We start from the raw sequence: 13306 nt of genomic DNA, 5'->3' as shown, positions 1-13306 counted from the left end.
TATGGAAAAGTGACAATTTCACTCTTGGAGGAGGACAGTACGTATCTCCAGTCGTTGCTGTATTCCTCCGAAATCCTCACCATCGATCTAAGGGCAGAGAGCCTTGATGAAATGAGTGCTACATCATCTGCTTGAGTGGGAGAACACACGCTTAAGTCCATCACGACAGCGCCGAGATTCGACTCAGAGAGTTTCTGGAGTAGGGAGTTTATGTACAGCAGGTACAACTTCCCTGACAGCACACCACCTTGTCTGATACCCTGCATCATGGGGATAGGCCTAGAGCACATTGAGTCAAGGAAAACTCGACACATCATTCCCGTGTACATGTCGTCAAGAACAGTCCACAAGGAGCCTTTAACTCCACACTCGAATAACTTGTATTTGAGACCACTGTGCCATACTGTATCAAAGGCCTTTGATGTATCCAGGAACACAACATGGGTATCCTCCTTCCGCTCGTGGTAATGGCGTATCGTCTCTTGCAAGTTGAAGGATGTGTGAAGGGCAGATAACTGAGATTGGTATGCCATTTGTTGTGGGTGGGGGGAAGGTATCAGATTGATTTAGTCCGTCCAGTCGAGACAGGAGCACCATCTCAAACACTTTTGACAACACAGGGGAGAGTGATATGCCACGGTAAGAGTTCGGGTCTTTCTTTGATTTATTCCCACCTTTGTACAGAGGCACCAGGATGCTCTCGCGCCAAGCTGTCGGGATATGTCCGGATTCAAGAATGATGTTGTAGAGGGTTGCCAAGTGAAACATCAAGGTTCTGCCACCATACTTTAGGTGCTCGTACACGATCTTGTCAGCACCACCAGCTTTATTGTTCTTCAGCTTGGCACAGCACTCAGCGACTTCCAACTCTGTGAATTTCATTGGCTGTGGATCACGTTCTTCCTTGCATTTAACACGGATCTCCTCAACTAGGGATTCTATCTGCTCACAGAAGGAAGAGTTGAAATTGTCTCGGTCTTTGGCAGCATATACATCCTGAAAATGGTTAGCCCAAGCATCAAATATAGCCTCTGGATCACTGTGCACAGCTCCTTGATACAATATCGGGGAAAGTGTTGACTTGTGTCCCCCTCTTATTGACCGCACACAATTCCAGAAGGTCCGGATATCAAGGTCATGGGATTGTTCGAGTTCTTGAAAAGTCTGTGAGATATGGTTATCACTTGCTTGCCTCATGTGCTTCCTGAAGTCAGATTTTGCTGCCTTGTATTCTCTGTAGGACGTGTGTGCAGGCCCACGAGGTTTGCCATCAGCAAGCCAAACACGACGCTTAGCAGTCATGTGATTATGATAATCATTCACAACTTTGTTCCAGTATGGTTTCAGGAATGACCTGAATGATTTCATTGGTAGTGTCTCCCTGCTGGCATGCAAAATAGTACATGTTATTGCTGAATAATATTCATCAATATCAGTCAATTCACAATCCTCTGTGGGAGGTTTAATACTCCACAGCAGATGGGAAACAGCAAAGGTATAATCCTTCAACATGTCCTGACTTCTAGCTTTTTCCCATGAGACAATCCCTCGTCCCTCTCGCGTGAGTGTTGGTAGAGGTGATGGCAGGGACAAGGTGCAGATGACCGGGTTGTGGTCAGACACATTGAAAGGGGCATCGTCTAAGATACGGGCACATAAAACATCACTCAGGGTCGTCTCAGGCAACAAGATATGGTCAATCATAGTGCGTGGTCCATGCTGATAAGAGCAGAAGGTCCAAGTTGGACCTGAACAGAGATCCAGAGTGTTCACTGAAGTAAGGCCTGACCTTTGAATTGTCTCGTTCATTCTTCTTGATCGGACATCTTCTGTGAATCTGTAATGAGCACATTTGACTTTTGTATTTAGATCCCCCATGATAATTACTTCACCAAGTTCTGAGTAGGCAGCATATATGTCATCGACAATGTCAAGGCAAGTAAAGAACAACTCATTTGGTCTAGTCACAGCCGGTAGGTACACATTAAATATGTACAAAGGTCTGCATCCAGGAACGTGAATCTCAACACCAACTAAGAAGTCATAGTCGCTAGGTACCTCTTGACAATAGCAGTGGAATCGCTTAGATATAAGCAAAGCGACACCACCTCTAGATGCAAAGAACCCATCAGGCAGTAGTTGACCATCTCCAAAACATCTAGCAATCACTGAATATGGATCGGCAATTTGTGTTAGTAATTGGAGGTTATGATTACCGAGCTGATGTTCACTCAGTCCACAAATGTCCACTTCACACTGTGAGAGGCATGATTTGAGATATGGCACGCTGGTTGAGACACCTCGACAGTTCCAGCACATGAGAGTAATCCTATCAACTTCCATCATTATGCAGTCTTGTTGTTGTACATCTGTGACCTCGGTATCCATTTACGGACAACGATACCATCAGGCCAAAAGGTAGGATCTTCAACAAGTTTCTTCTGAGTGAAAGGGACATTTACCTGTGCTGAAGTTGTGTGTCTGTATTTATTGTTCAGATAGTGTCTAGTCCAAGAATTTTCTCACCATTATCATGGCATGGAATCGGTAAACCAAGGGATTCACTCAGTTCTCTGATATACGACTGACTACTGACACACCCGGTGTTGCAGTTGTTTTTATGGACCGGTGCTATAGTTGACTGACTGTTGCTAACTGTTCCTGTCAGGTCACTCACAGCGTCACCGCCCATGTGTACCTCAGCTTCTACATTGTCACATACTATACGATTACCGTTAGCCCCTGCAGCGCTCTCAGCCTGTGTGGGGTGCGTGCGAGTACAACTGCCCGGGTTGTCCACTGACGCTCTAACGTTAGCCTGTCTCGATACAACACTATGACAGTCAGAGATACCGTTATCACGTGTTTCGCCGCCGCCCCCAGTGTCAGCATTGTCACTAAGATTGCCATGCTCCAACGACGATTGATTTACATCATTATGTGTGTGACTAGCTTCAGTATCGAGGGGTATACAAGCCGTCATATCAGACAGCCTATTGTTCTGCTTCAGATCACAGAGTTCACTACGCAGTGTGTCAATCACCTTAGCTTGTGAGTTAATCTGTTCTCGTAGTTCCCGAATTTGCTTTGTAAATATGTCGACATCTTGAGCATATTCTTTTCTCAATAAAACCATGTCTCTGTCAAATCTAGCAACATGAGTCTTCAGATTAGCAACTTGCAACATGACCGCATCAACACCTGCATTTACCGCTCCCTGTTCGCATCTCTTGTCCTTGGCCGTACACACTATGTCATTTAGTTCATTAGCAAATTCACCATGGCATGCTCTGAATAAATAGTAGCAGTCTTTTGCAAGTTTGAATTGCAGAGATTCACCTGATTTGCCTCGCTTCTCCAAGCGTCTCTTTAGAACACTTTTCAAATAAGGAAAACCTTCCTGTTTCTTGGCCCCTTTCAAAAGTATTAATCTTGTTGATTCTAATTCACTGATATCACCATTTAATATATCAAGAGTTGTTGATATAAACGTATCCTTGGGACAGTCCGGTGACTCACGTGTACAGAATAGCGATATGAAGTCCACAGACTCGTCACGTAACGTACAGTTCAACTCACCAGTAGTATCGCCATGTTGACTGTCGTTGTATTCGCCGCCTTGCCGGGTATCAGACATATCATTTCCATCGTCCACACGCAAGGCAAATGAACTTTCGTTCACACAGTCAAAGGAAAGTGTTCCTGGGTCAACATTCGTTAGTTCTGTGTACGATTTATCATAATTACACGCGCTATTTGTCAAATATCCACACTCGTTCAGAGAGCTCGATTGGCCGTGACCATGCACGTCCGCCATCATCACTGTGTTGCTCTCGTCCAGTTGTGCCTACACTTCATATCTTTCCTGAGTACGCCCCTGTTAGTTGTCGGGTACCTCAGATATAGTAGTATGTGAGAAATTGAGCGGCGAGAGAGAGAGAGAGAGAGAGAGAGAGGAAGGTGAGAGAGAGAGAGAGAGAGAGAGAGAGAGAGAGAGAGAGAGAGAGAGAGAGAGAGAGAGAGAGAGAGAGAGAGAGAGAGAGAGAGAGAGAGAGAGAGAGAGAGAGAGAGAGAGAGAGAGAGAGAGAGAGAGAGAGAGAGAGAGAGAGAGAGAGAGAGAGAGAGAGAGAGAGAGAGAGAGAGAGAGAGAGAGAGTATCTGTGAGCGCGTGTATGCATTTGTCTGAGTGCGTTCATATGTTCAGTGATCAAGTGTTGGGTGTCTGGAGGGAATGGCATATCTTGGCCACCTGAGAAATAGGACCAGGTCGTAAGCATGACAGGCCAACGTTTCCACCACAAATCCCGCCTACCCATCCATCATACAGCCTGGCTACAGGAATAGGTGCAAACATCATCTACAATTTACATGATTATATATATCCTGTAACTAGACAAACTACATACGCATAGTGGAAGGGGAAATAATTAGTTGTCATGGTGAACTTTACCCTCGATTATCTCCCTTCCAGAACATATGACAGATGTGTAACTGTGCAGAGCTTCAGAAAAACGATAAACGTGATAAGGTGCAAGTACATACGTTATATAGTTTAAGAGATTGCTAAACAATTATTGATTGAAGTGTGCATGTACTAAAGTGGGATGGGGCCGTATATTCATGTATTACCCTCGCCCATTGTATGCCGACTCATGAAGCGAACCTCCTCGACAAACACAGCGCTTCGTGCCTTACGTCCCAAGGGAGACTACTCCAGACAAGACGGTCGAACATCCAACAGCACTCAACGGTTCAATGTCTGAGGACAAATACATGCTCTCGACATAACCCAGGCACGTCAGTTTGGAAGCAAAAATCAAGGTTTTCGTTTTGCATGGCCAGTGAAGAACGACGAAGCCATTATCTTTGACATCAGTGCCATGTTAGCTCGCTTCTCAGCAATCAGATTAGTACCAGCAGAACGGTGAACACGGCTTGCCGATGTGCCGGATGATCAGATGGAAAACTTAATGGGCAGTAGACATTTTGGTTTTGTGGAATAACACTGGGCCGGGAGTAGTGGGGACAGGAAGTGGGTTCTGGTTTGCTGTGTTTATGCTTAACGGAGGATGGAGAGTTCTTTATTGAGAGCTGTAATTAATTAAGGTATTGTGAGGCATGCAGACACGGACATATAGCCAGACGAGTTGACATTGTATGAAATTTGCTTGTAACAACAGCCAGGTTGTCGATGTTATGGGTTTCAGAATTTCAGCATGGTCGCAGTCACAAAGGAAGAACACTCGTTCAGGAAACTGGGCAATCATTATGCATTATGAAGCAATGGATTTTACAACACATGTATGCTTAAAGCAAGTTGAGGATCGTGAAATATAAATGGATATCAGATCATCATTGAAAAATGGCTGACCGTCACTGATTGATACGACACCATCGCTGTGACTAACGTCGGTTCCAAAAATGCCTAGTGTTGATTGGCCCACATTTATTGTCATATGCATTGACAGAATCCATAATGATTTATAGATGTGATCACATTCAGTAGCAGTTCAAGATACTTGTGGTCCATATTTGAATGAATGATGAAGTGTGTTATTTCAGAAGAGAAGGTGTCTTTGATTACAGGGCCAACAAGATAATAGCAATATGATGAGTGAGTGAGTGAGGTAAAATTTAACGTCACATCGGCAATATTTCAGCCATATCGTAACGAAGCAATATGATGAAGCTTGCAGCAACTTGAAGTCGAATTTCCATCATGAGCTGCCACGCTTATATTCTGCAAACACGTTCGTATCATTGAAAACTTGGATGAATTTGAAATACTTCAGGAAAGTGAAACTTTGGTGGTTCCTGAAATTGGAAAGTTGTGGGACCCTTCGAGCAACTGATTCTTGTCTGAGAATTTTACATCATTAACTCAGACTCGATTATTTACAGACCGCCGCCATATAGCTGGAATATTGCTGAGTGCGGCGTAAAACTACACTCACTCACATAATTAACTCGACACATTTGACCCACACACCAATGATTCAGAACGTACAGTGGGGATCGGCGATGGTGTAGTGTTCTTCATGCTCCTTGTATGTGTTAAGTATATTAGATATACCATGTGGTGTATCTTTTTGGTTGGATAAAAAACACGGCGTGGTATAATTCTAAAAACGTATAATCCTTTTGCACAAGGTTATAACTCAACATAAAGTAATTTTCTTCTCTGAACGCCTATGTTAAACAGATCAAGGCATGATCCGACTACGTTTAGAGAGACAGTGCTGTCTTAGTCCCCTGTTATTTTATTTTTGATTAACTTGTCACCCCTATATGGAGAAAAGATATTACGATGTTACTGTAAATGATTCGATGAAGCTGAAATGTGTTATACCATAAGCCATTGGTCTATAGCACCAGATCGATGTATTATAGCAATTATGTACATGAACAACTTTGGGATGGAATGTGAGTGAATGGGTGAGTTGTTACTTAAAATCTCATCGTTAGTGTTTCAGCCATATCGTGACGACGTAAACTATATATTAATAAAAACAATCCTAAACGATATATATACGTGTCAAAAGGGGACAGTAATATAACTAGAATATCACAGATTTACATTTAAAACTACCAAGGAACCATAAAACGACATGTAAATATTCACAGCACAATAATATTAATTCGTGCATAAAGTTCGGAATGTGTATATCTGGATAGATAGATAGATAGATAGATAGATAGATATACTGTCACAGTAGGTGATATATGCTTTACGCACATCTTTGTGTGAAATATATTTGATCCTACATAGACAGATATAATGACAGATTTGTTTATATTCATCGATGTTATTCGCTTTCGATGTTTTCACTCTCAGAAAAATATGTGAAATTGAAATCATTGATTTTGTGATGTGCAATGTGGAAGAAACAATAACTGCAAAGATTGTCTTTGACCATCAATTTAGAGACGATGTTACGATTGGGCACTTTCTAAAATTAGCTCAAGTATCAATTTTGATCAGGGTCATTTGGCTTCATAGTCACAACAAAGAGCAACGTAATTGATTACCGATCTTCCTGACTCTGTATTTTAACTCTTTAAATCTCAAGTAAAGATGAAAGCGATTTCACAGAAAGGTCAACTATCAACTGTATAGTTTGTGCTGCGCAAGGAACTACTTGACTAAGAATCCTGGCAATACATGAGTAGATGGGAAAATGAGACATGCCATCATTTCCTAAAATGGTACATTTAAAGTACCATTAATATGTTTTCATAAAGAAAACAAATACTTCGTGTACAGTTACGAATTTGAATGTACTGCAACTGAATTTCTTTTAATACCAATGATGCATTATTGTGTGAACAGAGCTGTAATTTAGATTTAAACGTTATTAGAACCTTACGGAGATGAAGCTCGAAAAGCCTAGGCTGTTTGGGGCAATTGTCGTTTACATTGTAAATGTTTTAACTTTCTGCGTGCAAAATCTGTTTATTCATTTAACACAGGTGTACAAAATTTACTTATGCACGAGAAAAGCGCGTGTCTGGTGGTCCCTCAAATCTGGATGGTATCTTAAAATACACAATACGTATTTGACAGTTACACTAATCAACGGAAAGAGTGGCCGTGTGGAGTCACACTGCAAGCGCAACTCTTCACTGAACTAAGTTAACTTCGTTTGTCGTTCCAGGATCCGCTATTCGTGGAATTTCCCTTTCAAAATAACACAGTATACATGATCATTATAAATCTGAGTCGAAATCAGAAAACAAATCAGAAAACGAAAATACTAAGAATGTCTATATTGTTCTTCAAAACCCACTTTCTAAACCCATCACTCTCTGCAATGCTGCTTTACAATATTGTCCAAGCTTTCTCCTCATGCCCTCTTAACGCTGCCACGTAATATATTCATATACCTTTTTATGAATAAATATAATTAATTGTTATCTACAAAACAATTTCGTGAATAAATCATAGAATCTCATTGATTTAACAGAATTTGTTAATTCACGTCATTTTAGTAATTGTCTATATAACTGGAGTACACTCCAATAAAAAAAATTTCAGCAGCAAAATTTAAAAGACATTATTACACGCCTGGACGCAAAAGCTGACAAGGAAAAATGTATCCTACAAATCCTTTGACAAAAATCACCCTGATAAAAAATCCCGGCGAAAGGGTTGATTAAACCAGAGATGATTTTATTATGATCAACGTATGAAGTTGCAGTCGTGGTTTCTAAGCCGCCTTTGATGGACGGATTAGATTTAGTGTCATCAGATGAGCGGCTTGTGTAGGAGAACACACAAGTGGAAGCTATTGGGTCTGATTTCACCAGTGATTGACAGGAAATACTTATGTTTATTTCACTGTTAAAGGCTTGTCGCAAGCAAATCAGATGAAGGAATTTCTTCTCATCGAAAACGATTATTTGTACATTAGACTGTAAGACATGCTTATGTTATTATTATTCCTAATCAAATCAACTGTTTATTTGATTTTGCGAATATTCACTATTTGTTTTAAAACTGCATGTCAGTTTCAGATAAATGCATTTTTTCAAGAGGGATGATTTCAGTTGCTTTAGAGATCAAGTAATCAAAGTCAGCCGAGAGTGGTTCATTTCAGACGGATATAATCTGTTGTCGTAATCATTAGGAAATACAATTAATCAAATTAATCAGTTTCCTGTAGCGCATAAATATCACAGGTAGAAGCTTTTGAAGAAGATTAAGTATCGACATCAATTACAAGAATACACTTATTCATCTTTGCATTTCATTGCTTCCATTAATGCTTCAAGAAATAGAAGTTATGAAAGCTGTACTTTCTGCGTAACAGTCCAATGTCTGTTGCCGTGTATATATCTAGTTGCCATTACTTATTTTTTTCAAGGAATACCACAGATAATAGCTTATTACTTGTGTGATAGTCCATATCTAAATAGCAGTGAAGATCCGGGTAAGAATTGATGTTCAGTAACCTATGCTTGTCATAAGAGGCGACTAACGGGATCGGGTGGTCAGGCTCTCTGACTTGGTTGACACATGTCATTGGTTCCCAATTGTGTAGGTCGATGTTCATGCTGTTGATCACTGGATTGCCTGATCCAGACTCGATTGTTAACAGACCGCAGCCATATAGCTGGAATATTGCTGAGTGCGGCGTAAAACTAAACTCACTCAGTCCAGATTTATCAATTCCTTCAAGTTCCCTTAAAATTAGAACGATCCTCAGTAGATGATGATTAGAAATATTGTTTCCATATAATAGACAAGTTAATAGAGTCAAGTAAGATATCCTTGACTGTGATTCCGTAGTTACAAGGGATGAAGAACGGATGATCATCGCCTTTAATCCATCCATTAGTATACATTGTACCTGGTATGGCATTGTCGTAAAACAACAGACAAGTAGAATGAATGAATGAATGAATAGATGTGTAGATATAAACATATGTAGCTTTAATGCATTGTAATTTGTTGGTGTCTACTTGGGTGTCCAATTTCCTCTATAAGATCTCTGATGTAATAACTAATCACAGGTGTGTGGTGTCACAGATTGCTGCGTGTTATGCACAATCAGCCATTGTGGAACCAATGATTTCAAACTGGTTGTGTAGTCAACAAAATACCATGCCCCAGGCTCAGGCCTGCTTGATGAATAGAAACCCCCACCGTAAAAATGGTGACAAAGCTTCTACGATAAAGAATGAAGGTTCTGTACTAAAATCTGCATTGCACTAGGTTGTAGGACACATCCGGATCTCACAAGAAGTATCAGAAGACGAATAAGAATACTGCATAGGTGTCACAGATTTGATGAGTGCTGCTGCTGATGCATCACCAACCATTGTGTTACTCTGATGAGTGCTGCTGCTGATGCATCACCAACCATTGTGTTACTCTGATGAGTGCTGCTGATGACGCATCACCACCCATTGTGTTACTCTGATGAGTGCTGCTGATGACGCATCACCAGCCATTGTGTTACTCTGATGAGTGCTGTTGATGACGCATCACCACCCATTGTGTTACTCTGATGAGTGCTGCTGATGACGCATCACCACCCATTATGTTACTCTGATGAGTGCTGTCGATGACGCATCACCAGCCATTGTGTTACTCTGATGAGTGCTGCTGATGACGCATCACCATCCATTGTGTTACTCTGATGAGTGCTGCTGATGACGCATCACCACCCATTATGTTACTCTGATGAGTGCTGTTGATGACGCATCACCACCCATTGTGTTACGCATCACCACCCATTGTGTTACTCTGATGAGTGCTGCTGATGTAGCATCACCAGCCATTGTGTTACTCTGATGAGTGCTGCTGATGTCGCATCACCACCCATTGTGTTACTCTGATGAGTGCTGCTGATGACGCATCACCAGCCATTGTGTTACTCTGATGAGTGCTGATGAGTGCCATGCTGATGACGCATCACCACCCATTGTGTTACTCTGATGAGTGCTGTTGATGACGCATCACCACCCATTGTGTTACTCTGATGAGTGCTGCTGATGACGCATCACCACCCATTGTGTTACTCTGATGAGTGCTGCTGATGACGCATCACCACCCATTGTGTTACTCTGATGAGTGCTGCTGATGACGCATCACCAGCCATTATGTTACTCTGATGAGTGCTGCTGATGACGCATCACCAGCCATTGTGTTACTCTGATGAGTGCTGCTGATGACGCATCACCACCCATTGAACAGTCACCATATGACTGATATACTGCCGATGTGACTTTTAACTCACTCACTCTACTATACGATTGGGAATGAAGGTTCTGTACTTGCATTTTACGAGGTTGATTTATTCTATGTGTAACGGTTGATGTGTTTTCAGGGGACACCCGTATCTTACAAGCCATCGATCTGTATGTTGTTTGTTTCTAGTTTTTATGTCTGTAATTTGTGACCATATATTATGTCGTATAATATTCCAGTTCCAGGAATGTGTACATGCTAACGACCTGACAAGAATCAAGTCTTGACCAGACAGACAGACCAGAGCATACCAAGTACATGTAGTTTGAGATACTGACGTTTGTATTGAAACCTATTTGTACCAGGTTGAACCTCCAACAATGACCATCCTAATGTATCTCTGACGCATTTCAAAAATCAAATCGAGTGCTTTATTTAATTTGTCTTCGAGTGTGCTTGAACATAATTTGTACTTTAAACATTACAAAACGCTTTAAAAAGAAATATTTCTTATGAGTTTCGTGTGGTTGAAATAAAGCAGCATTAGGTGGTAGACACAGTGCGTGAAGTCAAAATGAAGAAAGTTAAGCTATGATTATCCCAACTCTGCGTGAAAACTGCTATTGATTCGACATTATTCCTCCACAGGGAGGCGACAGTGTTGCGGAAAAATATGACAAAATAATGAAATGTTGAATCATTTGTGGATAAAAAATAACCATTGATAGTATATTGCGTTTGGTTCATTTGAACAGTTGTACATATTGGTCGAAAAAGTACTCCTTATTTTGTATCCCTTACGACAGTAATGTCCTCATTATGGCTTGAGAAGTGACGTTATAATAGCAATTGAGATCGCGTTTCTTTCAGATTGTACAAAAACCCACTGATATTCTTTCAACCATAAATCACTGATGACATATTTCATCTTAAATGAAACACATATGCTGCTCAGATTCTGGGTTGCGATTGTCTGTCTTCTCTTCACTATATTTATCAAAATATCCTCCATCAGGTGATCAAACTAAAATCTTTCAGTGGACACTAATTTTTTGCGCTGCCTTTAAGGTATTATGCTAATCGGCATGTGTGTAGTCTCAAGTTAGAATACGATTGATAAAGTTTGTAGACGGAAATGTTCCTCTAACTGTGATCTTCTGTCTACGTGACGCCCCATGAGAGAAGGGTGAGGTTGCAATAGTTAGTGGATGACTCTGTGCATGACGGGTCATTGGTCATCCACGGTTGCAACAATGGTATCTGTGCGAAGCTCAGTTTGCCCTGGTGTAGTTGCTGACGGCAATGTCAAACGACATCCACCCACCTTTAGGAAATGGTAGGTGAAAGGGTGTATGTACCGTCGGTGTACATTCAAACCTCGAAATTGAGCTATTCTGACGTTTATTAGCACATTCAGCAAAGTTACCTAAATATCAAAAGTCGTGTCGGACGTAAAATAGCATGCATGTCATTCACATCCTCCAAATGGTTGATTCAGACGTGAAACTGACACTTCTGCCTTGTGACCGATCTCGGAAATTTACAGCCAGACAATTTACTCTCTGGGCTAGTTAGCTCAATGGAATGTGGCGCGAAAGTTCACTTACATCGATAGCGTTCGTATACTCAAGTCAAGACCATAATTATGGCTGTCGTTTCGGGGAACCGTGTGGGTTTACCAATGACGGGGGGTCTAATAACGTCGGCTACGCTTTATAGAATTAACTTATGTAATCATCCGTCAGTACGCTTAACCAAACATGATGCTGTTTGCTATGGAATTGACTCGATTTTTTATATTGAAGGCTGGACCCACTAAATGTTATCAGTAAATAAGCTAAATTTATAGCATTATTATTAAGAAAATATATTCTGAAAACGTTGTCCAAACGGAGCACCACCTATATGTTGACGGAACAAACAAAATGTACTAATATGTTTGCGTTCGAATACAACAAACGGTATTGTCAGGGTTTCAGGACAAACTGGAATCCTGTGGCTTCTGAATAAGTTCCCTTTACACTGTGCAGAGTGAACACTGACTTGAAGCAGTTACAGGAGAAACTAAAAAGTTCAATATGCGATAAGAAACTGAATTCTTCATACTCTGCAAATTTAACGGTAACCGTATGGAAGCCGTCTTCTTATACGATAACCCAATATCACAATACTTTATATAGTCAGTCAGTATCAGGTGAAATTTACAACATATCAAATGAAATCAGATAATTTTAGTCAGGATAAGATGTAGTATCGAATAGTCAGCACATTTTACGTCATTACGTCAATTCTTCATAAAAAGTCGGTACTAAATATATGAACAGATGGATATTCTTTCATTTTTGTTACAAATGATATGAGCTTATTAAAGCAATCCGTTCTCATCCTCGTATAAGTTTTCGATTGTTACAAAGACATTAATACTATTATTGGGTGGATTTCTTTGCTCCATAAGTCCATACTACATATTTTATGACACAGCAGTTTTTTCAATCATGTAGCATGCGGGATAAAGTCAAATGATGTTTGGGAGCATTCTACAAATGTAAAGCGTTTGTCCTACAGCTTGGATAATGAGACGTACTAATGAACGATGTATGTTTTATAACACAT

The 13306-nt window shown here is 40.8% G+C and overlaps 1 protein-coding gene across 1 annotated transcript; it reads right to left on the bottom strand.

The window, feature by feature from the left end:
• Positions 1-408: 408 nt before the first annotated feature.
• Positions 409-1704, bottom strand: LOC124269609. Its single transcript, XM_046704638.1, has one exon. The coding sequence runs from the start codon at positions 1702-1704 to the stop codon at positions 409-411; it is 1296 nt and encodes a 431-aa protein (XP_046560594.1).
• Positions 1705-13306: the final 11602 nt, after the last annotated feature.

This window comes from Haliotis rubra, unplaced genomic scaffold, assembly GCF_003918875.1.
Source record: "Haliotis rubra isolate DU_JTF1 unplaced genomic scaffold, ASM391887v1 Scf146, whole genome shotgun sequence".
In the NCBI taxonomy this organism is placed as follows: domain Eukaryota; kingdom Metazoa; phylum Mollusca; class Gastropoda; order Lepetellida; family Haliotidae; genus Haliotis; species Haliotis rubra.
Note: the sequence above shows the minus strand (reverse complement) of the source record. Positions and strands in the feature narration are given on the sequence as shown.

Bases quoted from the DNA above. Each gene is read 5' to 3' on its own strand.
- LOC124269609 (XM_046704638.1), bottom strand. From the start codon at position 1,704: ATGATTGACCATATCTTGTTGCCTGAGACGACCCTGAGTGATGTTTTA.